Here is a 14026-nt window from a genome sequence, read left to right as displayed (position 1 = left end):
AAAATTGGGCAAAGGATTTGAATAGACATTTATCCAAGGAAGATATTCAAATGGCTCATAAGCAGTTGAAAAATGAACAATATTATTAGTCATTAGGGAAATGTAAATCAAAAGCACAATGAGATACTACATCAAAACCATTAGAATGGCTATAATCAAAATGACAGAAGATGACAAGTGCTGCCAAGATTGTGAAGAAACTGGAACCCTCAAACATTGCTGATGGGAATGTAAAATGGTACCATGCTTTGGAAACAGTTTGATAGTTCCTCAAAAAGTTAAACATAGAGCTACTATATGAGTCAGCAATTCCACTCCTACCGAATCCACTCCTAGTTACATCCTAAGAGAAATGGAAACAAATCCACATAAATTTATAATACCCAAAAAGTGAAAAACCCAAATGGGCATCAACCAATGAATGGATAAACACAATGTATTGTGCCCACACAATTTTATATTTTTTGACCATAAAACAGTAAGAAATACTGATACATGCTATAACATGGATGAACCTTGAAAACATTATACTAAGGGAAAGAAGTCACACCAAAGACCATATATTATATGACTCCACTTGTATGAAATGTCTAAATTAGGCAAATCCATAGAGAAAGTAGATTAGTGGTTGCCAGGGCCTGGTGGAAGGGGAAATGGAGAGTGAATGCTAATGGGTATTGGGTTATCTTTTTGGAGTGATGTAAATGTTCTGGAATTAGATAGTGATGATAGTTGCAAAACTGTGACTATACTAAAAACCTGTGAGTTGTACACTTTAAAATGGTAAATTTTATGGTATGTGAGGTAGGTATATGAAATCTCCACATTTATGGTAAAGAAACTATGGTTCAAAAAGGCTGAGAACTTTAAGACTGATTAAACCCGTAGGTCTCAAAATGTGGTTTGCAAATCACCAGCATCAACATCACCTGGAAATTTGTTAGAGACACACATTCTTAGGTTACACCCCAGATCAAAGGAGCAGACCTCTGGAGGTCAGGCTCAGGATTTTGTTTTAACAAGCCCTGAAGGTGATTCTGATAAACACTCAGGTTTGAAAGCCACTGGGTTAGTTACAACTTTAAAGCCTCATTGCTCTTCCACTCACTAGACTTGTAGTCTTTGGCAAGTTTCTTGACCTTTCTGTGCCTCAAATTATTCATCTGGAGAAATGATTCCTTACAAGGTTATTATGAGGATTAAATATTTAAATACAAGTAATGTGCTTGGAAGACAGCTTGCCACTTAATGAGTTGAGTATTCAATAAGAATCAGCTATTATTCTATCAATCAAATGCAGATCCCCTCATCTGGTGGAATTAAGCCACATATATGTTTAAATTTTCTAGCAGCCACATAAAAAAGTAAAAAGAAACAACATTAACTAATAATAATATAATTTATTTAACACAGTGTTATTAAAAATATTAGCATTTCAACATGCAATCAATATAAGAATTTTAAGATAGTTTACATTCTCTTTTCCAAACTGAGTCATCAAAATCCAGTGTACTTTATACTTAGAGCACATCTCAGTTCGGACTAGTCACATTTCAACTGCTCAATAGTCACCTGTGGCTGGCGGCTATGATATTAGAGAACACAGCTCTTACTCAAATGCTGTGCTCTTTTCCCTCTCTAAAGTTCCTGTGCCTTCAGCACGTAGTAATCTCTGCCTAAGGATTTTCAAAGAGTGGAGGGCCAAATGAAGAGAAGTCAAGAAGCATCCTTTCCTGACCATGTCCCATCTTAACAGGTGATGCTGGGTTGCAGATAGGCCTCCAACCCACGTTCTCAACTACATACTGTTATACAAGAATGATCTGGTAAACTGCCTGAGGAGAATTTTAATGGAGTAACAGATCCCAGGCTTTCGTGTATTGTTCGCTCTGGTATCCACAGGGTCTAGAAAACTTGCCTGGCACAGAGCAGGCACTCAACACATTTTTTTCCAGTTAATGAATGAATATTAACAGTGCTTTTCTAACTTAACCTCTAATTTTATTACCATTTTTTCAAATATCTGAAAACATCTAATAATTCCTTTAATATTCCCTTTATTTCTTATAAGCAGATCCATTTTTGTCTTCCAAACTGATTTTTAAGCTCCTCCTTATCTTTAAATATTTATCAAGCCCCTAGTAAAGATCAAGTTTCATAGAGCATGAGCCCATAATAGAATTGCTATTGGGGTTTATTTTCTGTGACAGAATACATATTTCATATATGTACAAACATCATATAAAAGTCACAGATAAAATTTTGTTTGGATTTTTCTATTGCTGGTCTAAGAATAAATGGAAGCAAATATCTAGAGTTCCAATATTGATGAGCATTCCTCATTCTTAGTAAAACTCTAGGACATATTTATACATTAAGGGCCCACAATGCTGCATAATGCTGACATGATTAAAACTTATAGACTGAAGGAGCATGCAGAAACAGTGCTGATGTGTGGATGGAGTGATTTCCCAGGGAGGCTGACACCTGGTATGAATTAGTTTCTTCACTGAGTTCCTAGGATTCTTGAAGCAAGATAGCGTGTGTAGTTTACTCAGAGTAAGAGATGAGGTCCTAATAACAACCTCCAAGGCCTCCCAGACCTCACTGTAGTAGTCTTCCTTAAGCTTACTCCCCTCCAGCCACACTGGCCTCCTTCCTGCTACTCAGGCACACAAAGTTTGCTCCAACCTTCCAGCTGTGCTTTAGGTTCTCTTGGACTAGAACGCTCTTCCCCCAATATCCACTTGGCTACCTCCTTTTACTTCCTTCAAGTCTTGCTCCGACGTGTTTCCTCCCTGAGTTCTACCCGGATTGCACATTAAATACAGTAAGCTTCCTGGATTCCACCCTTGCCCCTCATTTTCCTTACCCTGCTTTTTATCCTCCTTAGCACCTACCACCCTTTAATTTATATCATCCTATGTTGTTTATCATTCCTCACACTAGAATGTAAAAGCCACAAGAGCAGAGATCTTGTCTGTTTTGTTCACTGATGTACCCTATCCTAGAGCACTGGCTGGCCTATAGTAGGCACTCATATCCTTGTATGATGAATAAATGAATTAGTTCACTCATAGACCAGGCACTTTTATAGATTTCTTTCCCTTTTCAATTTTTTAAAAATAAATTTATTTATTTTTGGCTGTGTTGGGTCCTCGCTGCTGCGCATGGGCTTTCTCTAGTTGTGGGGAACAGGGGCTACTCTTCATTGCGTTATGCAGGCTTCATCATTGCAGTGGCTTCTCTTGTTGTGGAGCACGGGCTCTAGGCACGCAGGCTTCAGTAGTTGTGGCTCATGGGCTCTAGAGCGCAGGCTCAGTAGTTGTGGTGCACGGGTTTTGTTACTCCGTGGCATGTGGGATCTTCCCAGCCCAGGGCTCAAACCGAGGTCCCCTGCACTGGCAGGCGAAGTCTTAACCACTGCACCACCAGGGAAGCCCTCCCTTTTCAATTTACTAAATTTTTTCTAGTATTAAGGTCACCTGGGAGGTTTTGCAAGTCTGTCTGAGAAGTTGAACTCTCCCAACCTGTTGGTTGGTCTTGCTCACTGAAGGGTCCTGTCTCTGGAACTTATTCTGCTGGGCAAGTTGCCAAAGCCTAAATTTGTCCACCTTGGGGTATGATGCAAGATTTAGGTTCTTTTTTTTTTTTTTTGTCTCTTTGGAAGGGTGTGTTTCAATTTTGGCTGACTTCACTGTTTTGTCTGGGGCTTTATTCTTGTGTTGAGTTTTATTTTTTCCTGGGTTAATCAAGCAATTTACCAACTATTCTTCCCAGAGCTATGGAATAGTAGAAATTAGAGCTGGAAAAGACCTCACAGTTGATCCAGTCCATCCCCCTTGCCATTGAAGTCTTGCTCCACACAATACAGTGTCCACGGCTTTGTTCAATGAGGTTTTAAATGTCCTCAGAGATTCCTTTGGGAGCCTACTCAACTAACCTAATACTCTTAACAATTAACAAAAATTCTCACTGTTTGTCTAAACTTTCCCTTTCATATTTTCATTTTATTTTCCCTATTGGTAGTCCAAGGTAGCAAGCCCTTTCTCTTTGGGGATTTTATACCTTTCAGAGAAGTGTGGACTTACATTTCTGCTCTGTCTGTTCCTAGCCAAACTATACATGTGTTCCTCCCTTAATCTTTCTATATTCTCTGTTTAATTTTATTTTTGCTTATTGAATTCCTTCAAACTCTTCATCTTGATTATTAGTATGTGTACTTTCACTAACCATCCATTGAACCACTGTAACATAATGCTTTTCCTTCTGAAACCTGAAGACAAAGCACTGCCGTCTACCATGTGACATTGCAAATATATCCGATTCACTGTCATAAACAACTAGAGTATTTTTATTCACCAGAATATTAAATAAGTTCTGTGCAATGCTCTTCACTTGAGTTTAAAATTTTGATGATAATTGTGTAATGTTGGATATCTAATTTAAGCCCTTTGCCCTTTTCTTTTTATATCTGCAAAAGGAGAGAATATCCGCTTCAGCCTCCTTTACTGTAATCTTAATGAAAGTAAATATATGGTTATAGGGCTAGAAAGAAATCTTTCAGGGATAAAAACCTTTCATTTCCCAGCTGTTTTTCAAACAGAATCACACAGGTTAAATTGTTTTCAATACTATGAAGTTCAAATGGCATTCTTTTTGTTTGTTTGTTTACAGTAATTTATGCTAGATCAATGCATCTCAAACTAATTGTAGTAAAGCGAAAATTTTTTAAATCACCAAATGCCATGGACTGAGTTTTGTAAAATACAAAATCACAGGGTTGGGTGAAGTAGTAATGTCAACTGCTCTAAGATTTTCAAATTTACACTCATTTTCTGTATTTATCTTGTCTCAGATGGGCACTGGTCCATGGACCTCATTTTGAGTAGCCTTGATGGACAATCATATTCCTTATTCAGATTCAGATACTTTTCAAGATAAATATTCTCTTCTGATGATTAACATAATACTTGCTTTTACTTTTCAGCTTGTTTTCTGCTCCCCTTCAAAGTCAACTTTTAAAAAATATTGATAGAAGAACCAATCAATTAATCATTTCCCCAAAACATCTAGTTATATGTTTCCCATTTATTTGTCTTCACTATTTCAACATGTAGTAATCCTTAATTTATTTCATAAAATTAAATCTGAATGAAAAATACTTTTAAGAAAGAAAACAACTTCTTGGAGTTTATACCAAGTCAGTGAGTTATATGATGGTTTCCTGGTCACACATGCTGGTAGCTTCACTTCTGGAACTCTCACTAGTCTCTAGCAATCCTGACCAAGGCCACACTGATAGCAGGCAGAAATCCACCAATCCAGGAAAGATTAAAAAACACTCTCACTGGGGCTTCCCTGGTGGCACAGTGGTTGAGAGTCTGCCTGCTGATGCAGAGGACACGGGTTCGTGCCCCGGTCCGGGAAGATCCCACATGCCGCGGAGCGGCTGGGCCCGTGAGCCATGGCCGCTGAGCCTGCGCGTCCGGAGCCTGTGCTCCGCAACGGGAGAGGCCACAACAGTGAGAGGCCCGCGTACCGCAAAAAAAAAAAAAACAACAAAAAAACACTCTCACTTATTTCACCCTGTCTGGCATTCTGCCATCAACTTGTACTTTTTGGATTCAAGACACAGATTGTATGTCAACAATAACCAGAGTAGCTATTACATAAGCTGGTTATGGGATGCCATGTGCTTTCAACCGGTATCTTTTACAGTTTGGGTATAACAAAAATTTAGTTTTAGCACTCTCTTCTGAAATAAGCTTCTCTTATTTTTAGTGGCTTTTAATTACTTTGAGAGGGATTTAAATAAAAATATACTGAACTATCATTTCTCCAGGGAATTAAAAAAATAAAGTTTATGGGAAAACATGAAATGTGGGGAAATATTAAACACAGTAAACTGCACAAATGTAATACATAAGTTAGACATCGAGCTTTTTATGATCTAAGAATCTATTCCAAGAAAAAGAAAAATTGAAATTCGAAGACTTATGAGCTTGTTTCAAAAAATAGTAAAAATAAGTTCCAGCTGGTGTAAGAGCATAGTAAAGGTACAACACAGTACGAGGGTAAATAATAGCAGAGGATGGGTGAGGCATTGGTAATGGGAAACTTTAAACATAGAACATTTTACACTGCTTTTTAAAGGGATTTTTTCAAAGATAAGGAAAAAATATATACACACACATAATACACAGAAATAACAGAGAAAATGTATTACAACAATATATCAGATGAAGTTTTCTTTACACAATTTTCCAAGAGCAAGCATATGGCTAATATGGATTAATCACTAATGAATTTAATAACGTGAACAGATTATTAGCTCCTAAAGCTAGTTATTTTGTTTTCAAATGTTTCAATGTGCCAGATGTTTCATAAAAACAGTTTTTATTATTTAAAATGATTTATGAAGCTAAATGCCCAACTTTTATTTCTGTGTTAAAATTTAAGAGTTAAAAACCATTTAACAGACAAACAGAATTTGCAGTTCAGTTAGCAGTCACTGAATGTGAAAAGAGTTCTTAAAATGCTCCTCTTTAGAGCCATTCTCGTTCCCATAGAAACCAATGTGAGATCCAGGAAAACAAGGTAAGTTCTAAAATAATCACCATTATAAATACCCATTATATAAATGTAAATACAGGCAATTGAAATGATTTAGATGATTTTGAAATTGCATATCATTTCCCAAACCATAATGATTCCTTCAGAGTGGTTCTTGTCTGTCACATAAATACAGCATTTACTAAATTTTAAAAATTCTTATGATTTACTTGTGAGACCATAATTGCCTTCTCAAACAAGTCTTGGGCATGCAAATATTGATTTTTGAACATGTATTCTGGTGCAAGATGGGTCTTTTTTTTGGCCGGGCTTTTACTTTATGGTAGATTAAGTACTTATCATTATTAGCATTTGAATTTTACGTGACCATTTCTCTATTCATTATTAATTGCTTTACAATGAGATCTAGAGATTTTAGTTATTTTACAATTACAATTTTTCTCATTTTTATTTGTCCAAGCATTTTGTCATGATAAAAGATCCAAGAAATCTTTTATTGGGATTGTAATTCCTCTCAAAGTCTAGAACCAATCATTGAGTATACAGTACTCATAATATTAATGAAGATGTGAATGTGAGTTGTTATAAATCCCTCTAAGAAGAGCTAAGCCTCCTAATGATTAAGGAGCAAGAACATTTCAGAGGAAAAGTTCCAACAATGAGAAGCAAACATTTGAATTTAGTATGGCTGTTGAAGGAGTTCTGGACATGCCACCCCAAAATATGCCGCTTTGTTATATTATTGTGAACTGAACACATGAAAAATGGCAAGAGCTTTCTCTGAACTTCCCTTTACCTGCCTAAAGACAGATCCTCCAAAAGGAATTCAATTGTCATAAACCCCCTCCCAAGGATTGACTCTTATCACCTGGGAAGACACTAGATGTCAACTCCAAACCCAGATAAACTTTGTCACAAACTGTCATCATATCTCCCATCTATTCTTCTAAGAGCCCATTTATCATTCTAAAAACTCATTTACTCTCCCCTAGGTTGCCTATGTCTCCCACCTTCCCCTATTAAGACAGTATATAAGCTCTCAGATCTCACTGCTGTTTGGGGTGTTCACTTTTTTTTTCTGTGATGCCCCAGTATGTTATAATAAAAATTAATAAATTTGTTTACCTTTAATGCTATTAATCTGCCTGTCATAAATTTATTTTATAGACCTAGCTATTGAACCTAGGAGAGCAGACGGAAAGTTTTTTCTCTCCTACAATGTTAAAAGAACCACAACAAGTTATGGACTAGTCACACAGTTTTGTTGGCTGGATGAATTTTCAGAAACTCAGATATTTTCCCTTACATTTCACTGAAACCCTCGATTCTTAAAATGTGGTCTCCAGACCAGCAATGTTGATATCACCCGGGAGCTTGTTAAAAAAGTAGAATCTCAGGTCCTAGGCAGGCCAAATGAATAAGAATCTGCATTTCAACAAGCTTAACATAGATTTGAACGCACATTAAAGTCTGGAAACACAGTCAGTCCCAAATATTTGCTCCAGAAAAATTTAGAAGTTTTATTCTGGTGGACTGATGGAAGCTAAAGAAGCTACCACCTAGGATGTAAATTCTAAGTGGGGAAAGACCATGTCTGCAAGCAATTTTCTAGGACCCCTCAACTGGTAAGTAGCAGAGCCTGAGTTTGAACTCAGGTAGAGCCAAAGCTTTTTACATACCTTGAAAAGACATCATAGAGACTTGAGGTGTAGGTCGGCCTCCTCAGTTCTTCATGGCTGGCCAATTAGCTGTTCCTTCCTAAAGTCAAAAGGAAAGTGCCTTTGAAATCGGTCCTTCAGATATCAGCCATTTAACAATTCCTCACCTGGACATAGATATAGAAAGGTCAGTCTTATTGATCCATTCTGCCCAGTTACTGAATGGTCAACTCCACAGCAAACTTAAGGATTCAGGTATTTGTGATTTAACTTATAGCATGTGGATCCCGAATGGAACTTTTAGGTTTCATTTGCTTGAGACAAATGGAATCACATACTATAAAATCTGCTTCTAACTTGATTTCCTGTGAAGCCAAATGTAATCAACTAATTATAGATATAACCTGATATCTATAATTCTAAAAATCTATAGGTAAAGGCATAGTTTTAACTACAATGCTTCTCACTAGAGTTGTGGAGGCTTTCCCCTCCAGAGAGCTAAGTCAATCCTAAGGTTGTTTTCTTCTTCATTCTATGGCTTTGCCCTCTGCATGTCTATCTACATTTATGTGTTTTTGCCATTTTCCTACATGTGTGTATGTTTAGTAGTGTTAGAAAGAAATGATTCCAGGTGTTCTTGTGTCAACTGTCTGCCTCTTCACACGTTGATATGGTTTGTTTCTTATCCTTTAAGAGAGCCCTTAGGATCTAATAGCTCCACCACTTCTTAGCACTGTGATTCTGGCCACATCACAACTTCTCTGTGCCTCAATACCCATAAGTATAAAATGGATTTTTTGGTTCTCACTTAATAGGGCTGTTGTGAGGAAGATTCAATAAGTAAATACACAGAAAGGGCTTGGCACAGTACCTCATACAAAGTAAACACTAAATACGTTACCTATTATTACTTTATTATTATTATCATTGTTGTTATTATTATCATTATTATTAACTTGTGGAGGGCCTGACTTCCTTGCAAAGTATCACCAAGATACCATCTAAGAAACAAAACCCACGTTTAGAGACTTTTAGGAGGGTTGGTATGCAGGATCTGAGATATTTAAAATGTACTTCAGAGAAATTAAGTGATTTGCCTAAACCCCTGTTTAGTAGGGATTTGGATTGAGTTTGGATTTATATGCGGGTCCATCAAATACATATTCTTATGTGCTTAATTCAATTAAGTAATAATGCTGCTTACACTTTAATAGCTACCATTTTCCAAAGTTTTTCCTTATGCCATGACCATTAAAATGAGAAGTTGTTCATTGTGCCATGTGTCACGATGATTAAAATGAGAAGTTATTTCAGTGGTTCCAGCTTTCTGGATTTAACGAATCAGTAAAATTTTTTAAATTGGGGATTTAACCTAAGGTTGTTTTTTAACAATTTATTGCCCAAAGACATATTAGTACGTATTTTGTTACCCGAATGTTACTGACCAGAGACGTATCAATACGTTTTCAGAGAGTGATACAATTAACATCACCCTGTGAAGTTGTTAGAGCTTAAAATTGATCATGGGTTCATTATACAACTTATGTTGTTATCATTCCTATTTTGCTCCGTTAGGTTTTTGTTCCAACCTTGTGTATATTATAAACACAAATTTATTACCGTAAAATTTTCAAAAATGACCATCATAAAATTTTGAGTGAAGAAGAATTTTTCAGTGTATTTTATGCAGATACTTTCTCTGATTGTCCGAGCGACATATATACTAGTGTCTCAGAAGATGACAGTTTTTCAGAATATAGTCCTGATTCAGATGATGTGACTATTCGACCCACAAAAAGACAAAATACCTTAGTGATTGATTTTGATATGGCAAGTGAAAATGAAACTCACAGTGCTGGAGAATGCTCCTTTGCTTCTACAGAAGAGTGGATTGAAGACAACATTTCATGAAAATTAGAAGATCTTACAGGTGTGTCAGGTGTAACTACTGAATGTAATAACTCGCAAAGTGTTAGTGAAATAACAGAATTAATTTTTGGTAATGACTTTTTCGAGTTGGTCACTTCTCAAACAAACTTGTGTCACCAACAGAATAAAAAAATCATATAAAAAGTATGATAAGACTTTAAAATGGACTGATGTAACCAATAGTGACATGAAGAAGTTTCTTGGATTAATAATTTTGATGGGACAAATAAGAAAGTCACACTGGAAAGAATATTGGTCGACTGATCCCTTACTTTAAACACTTATCTTTCCAAAGATTATGATGAGGCGAAGGTTCAAATAAATAATGACATTGCTTCACTTTAACGATAACTCAGAAACTCCACTTCCTACAGACAGAATTTCAAATGTTAAACCTCTTCTGGATTATTTTCTACCAAAGTTTCAATCGATCTATATACCCAAACAAGAGCTATCACTTGAGGAGGCAATGATAAAGTGGAGAAGACAACTCAGATTCAAAACCTATAATCCTGGAAAACTTGAAAAATATGGAATTTTGGTCAGGATGGTTAGCAAAACTGCAAATATATATGCAACCTTGAGATTTACATGGGTGAAGGAAAGAAACTGCAAGAAACAGTATTATCAGTCCTACAACCTAATCTTGGTTCATGGCACCATATTAACCAGACAATCTTTACAACAGTGTGTCCACATCTGAAATATTGTTGAAAAATAAAACCAGAGTTTGTGGGACTATAAGAGAGAATTGTGGTCTACCAAACCAATTAAAGGAGAAATCTAAAAATCTACAGAGGGGAGAAATGACATTCTTACGGAAGGGAGAAGTGATTCTTCTCATAAGGAAAGACAAGAGGCTAGTCCGCATGGTGACAACTATTCATGATGCCTCCATAGCATCTACAGGAAAGGAAGACAGGAGGACTGGCCATCAGATAACTAAGCCCACTTGCATATTAGAGTAAAATAAATTTATGAAAGGAGTTCATCGATCCAATCAATATCTGGCAAACTTCAATATCCTTTGGAAAACTCGAAAATGGTATAAGAAAGTGGTTTTCTATTTGAGTAATTGCAGTTTATTCAATGCATTTAAAATTTATTGTAGCCTTAGTGCACAGAATAAAATGACTTACAAGCAATTTTTGTTAGCAATAATCTAGAGAATGGGTAACTGACCATTCTGGTGAATGTAGTGGTACTCCCGCACCTGGTCCTTCTTGCGGCATTTCTAAGAGTCCCCTGAAAAGATCCACCTTGTCGACTATCAAATAAAATAAAAGAACATATTCTAGAGGAAATAACACCCACAGGACTAAAAAAAAAAAAAAAAAAAAAAAATGCCACCAGAAAGTGTAGTCTGCTCTTCCAGGGGAAAGCACAGTGAAACACAGTATATTTGTAATAGATGTTCTGTTCCCCTGCACAGAGGTGCCTGCTATACTGCCTATGGCACTCTAACAAAATATTAGAATGCTTTAGTAAGACATGTTTAAAGTTTCAAATAAATACATTAAGTGCAAAAAAAGTTGTTGATATTTACTCAAACACGGGTGTTTCAATATTCACTTACATAACAAATTGCTGGCCACAGGCATTAGTCTCTACAAAAATCCCCGGGTCAATAATATGTTAAAATTATTCCTTTAATTGAATATATTCAGTTTTAGGGGAAAATCATTATACTGCCACTGATTTTGTTCTTTTGCTAAGAGTTAATACAAACGTCATCACATATCAGATTATATAATAGGCCCAGAAACTAGAATTTGAAATTCTTGAGGTCTTGGTCAAAAATTTTATAGCACTTCAAAAATTGAGATATACGTACTTCATGTAACATAAAATTAACCATTCTGAAGTGTACACTTCAGTGGTTTTTAGTATATTCACTATGTTTTGCAACCATCATCACCATCCAGTTCCAGAGGGTTTTTATCACTCCACAAAGAAACCTTCCACCTACTAGCAGTTAGCAAGTCACCCCTTATCCATCTCCTAGTAGTCATTAATGTTTCTGTTTCTTCAGATATGTCCTTGGGAAAATCTTTTATCTCTGCACAAAATGGCTGTCTCAGATCTGTGATTTGTTTTTTATTCTTTGTTGCCTAATCAAACTGCCCAAAACTTTACCTTGGTGTGTGGGTTGTCAGCGGCATATGTAATATGTACAATAGAGGGCATAATAGAGAGTATGAAACTCTAAGAGATCTCACTGTCTACATTTACTTCCAGTTTTAGATCTTCCTCATCTTTTCTTTCATTAATTTGGTATTTACTTATATAACATGCCAAATTACACATACTTTGAACTTAATTTGAAGACAGCTAATGTTTTCAGTAATCAATACAAGTCAAAATAGTATTATAAGAACCATCTTATTTTTTTAAATTTACATCTAATTATAGGTTCCCAAATTCTGGTCCAAATTTGTGCTCTTATTTAGTTGCTCCATTCTCTGTATGCCCATACGCTCTGTTCATTTCTCAGATAATTTTATTTTAAAACAGAGATTCAAATGTGTTACTATGTTTCATTGTGATTTATCTGTTTACATGTCTCTGAGTGGAATATGAACTCCTTGAAGGAAGGTCTTTGTCTCCATATGTTTGATTTTCAGCACAGTGCCTAGTACATGATATAAGTTAATGTTGTTGAATGAAGGAATGGGATTTAAATATACAAACATATGTATCAAAATTTACAATAATACCCAATTATGTATCTATATATTACACACTATTTCTCTATTATACTACATATACCATGTCAAGTTTTATGTAGTTCACAACTATATTCAAAATGACTTATTTTGAACACCATAAAATGTTACATATATCGAGTTTTACACAGTATTATAATAACCTCTAAACTAGTTATTACACACACACACACACGCACACACACACGCAGCACAGTGTTTAACAGGTTATTTACCACAGCTTAACCGCAAGACAGAAGAACACTGAACAATGGAAAAGCTTGGAGATTAAAGTCAGGCAAACAAATTTGCTTTTGGGTTGTCTAGCAGTACCTCAGTGACGTAGGCTATTTCTTTCTGAGAGATGTGGAGACATTTAATACCATGTTTAGGGAACTGGTTTAAGGGTGGAGTTAATCTAATTTAAGGGCCTGGCACTTGGCAGGCTTTTAACGAACTTTAGCCGGTACTTCATCCCTCAGCCTAAACCAAGTAAAGGGTTTTTTTTCCACACGTTATGAGTCTTTTCCAGTCACGGAAACCTACCCTGTTCTCAGTTTGTCAAGTCAGAGGGTCCGCGTAAGACGGTAAACGCACAAAATAATCCACCTTGCTAACTCTGAAGGGCTGCTAAAACCCGCAGGACGCGCTGGGCGGACCTCCAGTATCCCAGCATCCCTCGCGCTATCCGGTTGCTCTTCTCCCGCGTCTCTATGATAGAGCCGGCCTGGGAGGCTGCAACGGCGGTGGGGGCTGTGGTAAGGCGCAGTGAGAGGTCCAACTTTTTTACTGGACTGAGAGGTTTTGGCCGCGGAGGGTCGCGATGTCAGAGAAAAAACAGCCGGTAGACTTGGGTCTGCTGGAGGAGGACGACGAGTTCGAGGAGTTCCCTGCAGAAGGTAACCGGCTCGCCCGCGGCCTCTGGGCCGCGCGGACAGTGACTAAGGCCTCTGAGAGGAGGCGGCGCGGGTGGAAGGGCTCGGCCGGGAGACATCCGCGGGAAGTCTGGACCCCCGCTACTGGCTCTCAAGGCTCTGCACGCGCGACCCTCCACGACCGACTTCGGGTCGAGGTGTCACGGTGGGACTCACCTCAGCGGTGAGGCTAAATGCCTTCTGCTTCCTCACTGGGAGGAGCCACGGGGACCCTGGTTGCCTA

At 37.2% G+C, this 14026-nt stretch overlaps 1 protein-coding gene and 1 long non-coding RNA gene across 9 annotated transcripts in view; one reads left to right on the top strand and one right to left on the bottom strand.

The window, feature by feature from the left end:
* Positions 1–4888: 4888 nt before the first annotated feature.
* Positions 4889–13590, bottom strand: LOC117199823 (uncharacterized). Its single transcript, XR_007479245.1, has 3 exons — positions 13415–13590; positions 8256–8334; positions 4889–5018 (listed from the first exon to the last, which is right to left on the bottom strand). It is a non-coding gene; the product is annotated as an uncharacterized LOC117199823 (long non-coding RNA).
* SEM1 (SEM1 26S proteasome subunit) overlaps positions 13571–14026 on the top strand; it is a 40556-nt gene continuing 40100 nt past the window's right edge. For 4 of the 8 annotated variants that reach the window (XR_007479231.1, XR_007479232.1, XM_049714837.1 and 1 more), the window contains exon 1: positions 13574–13767. Coding sequence is in view for 6 of the 8 variants with exons in the window: in XM_049714837.1 (XP_049570794.1) it covers positions 13692–13767 (76 nt within the window). In the remaining 2 variants the exon portion in view is untranslated. Of the gene's footprint in view, positions 13768–14026 lie in introns of all 8 variants that reach the window. The other 4 variants (XM_049714834.1, XM_049714835.1, XM_049714839.1 and 1 more) reach the window with 4 other exon arrangements.

This window comes from Orcinus orca, chromosome 9 (genome assembly GCF_937001465.1).
Source record: "Orcinus orca chromosome 9, mOrcOrc1.1, whole genome shotgun sequence".
In the NCBI taxonomy this organism is placed as follows: domain Eukaryota; kingdom Metazoa; phylum Chordata; class Mammalia; order Artiodactyla; family Delphinidae; genus Orcinus; species Orcinus orca.
The sequence above is the reverse complement of the archived record's forward strand: the minus strand, read 5'-3'. Positions and strand labels throughout refer to the sequence as shown.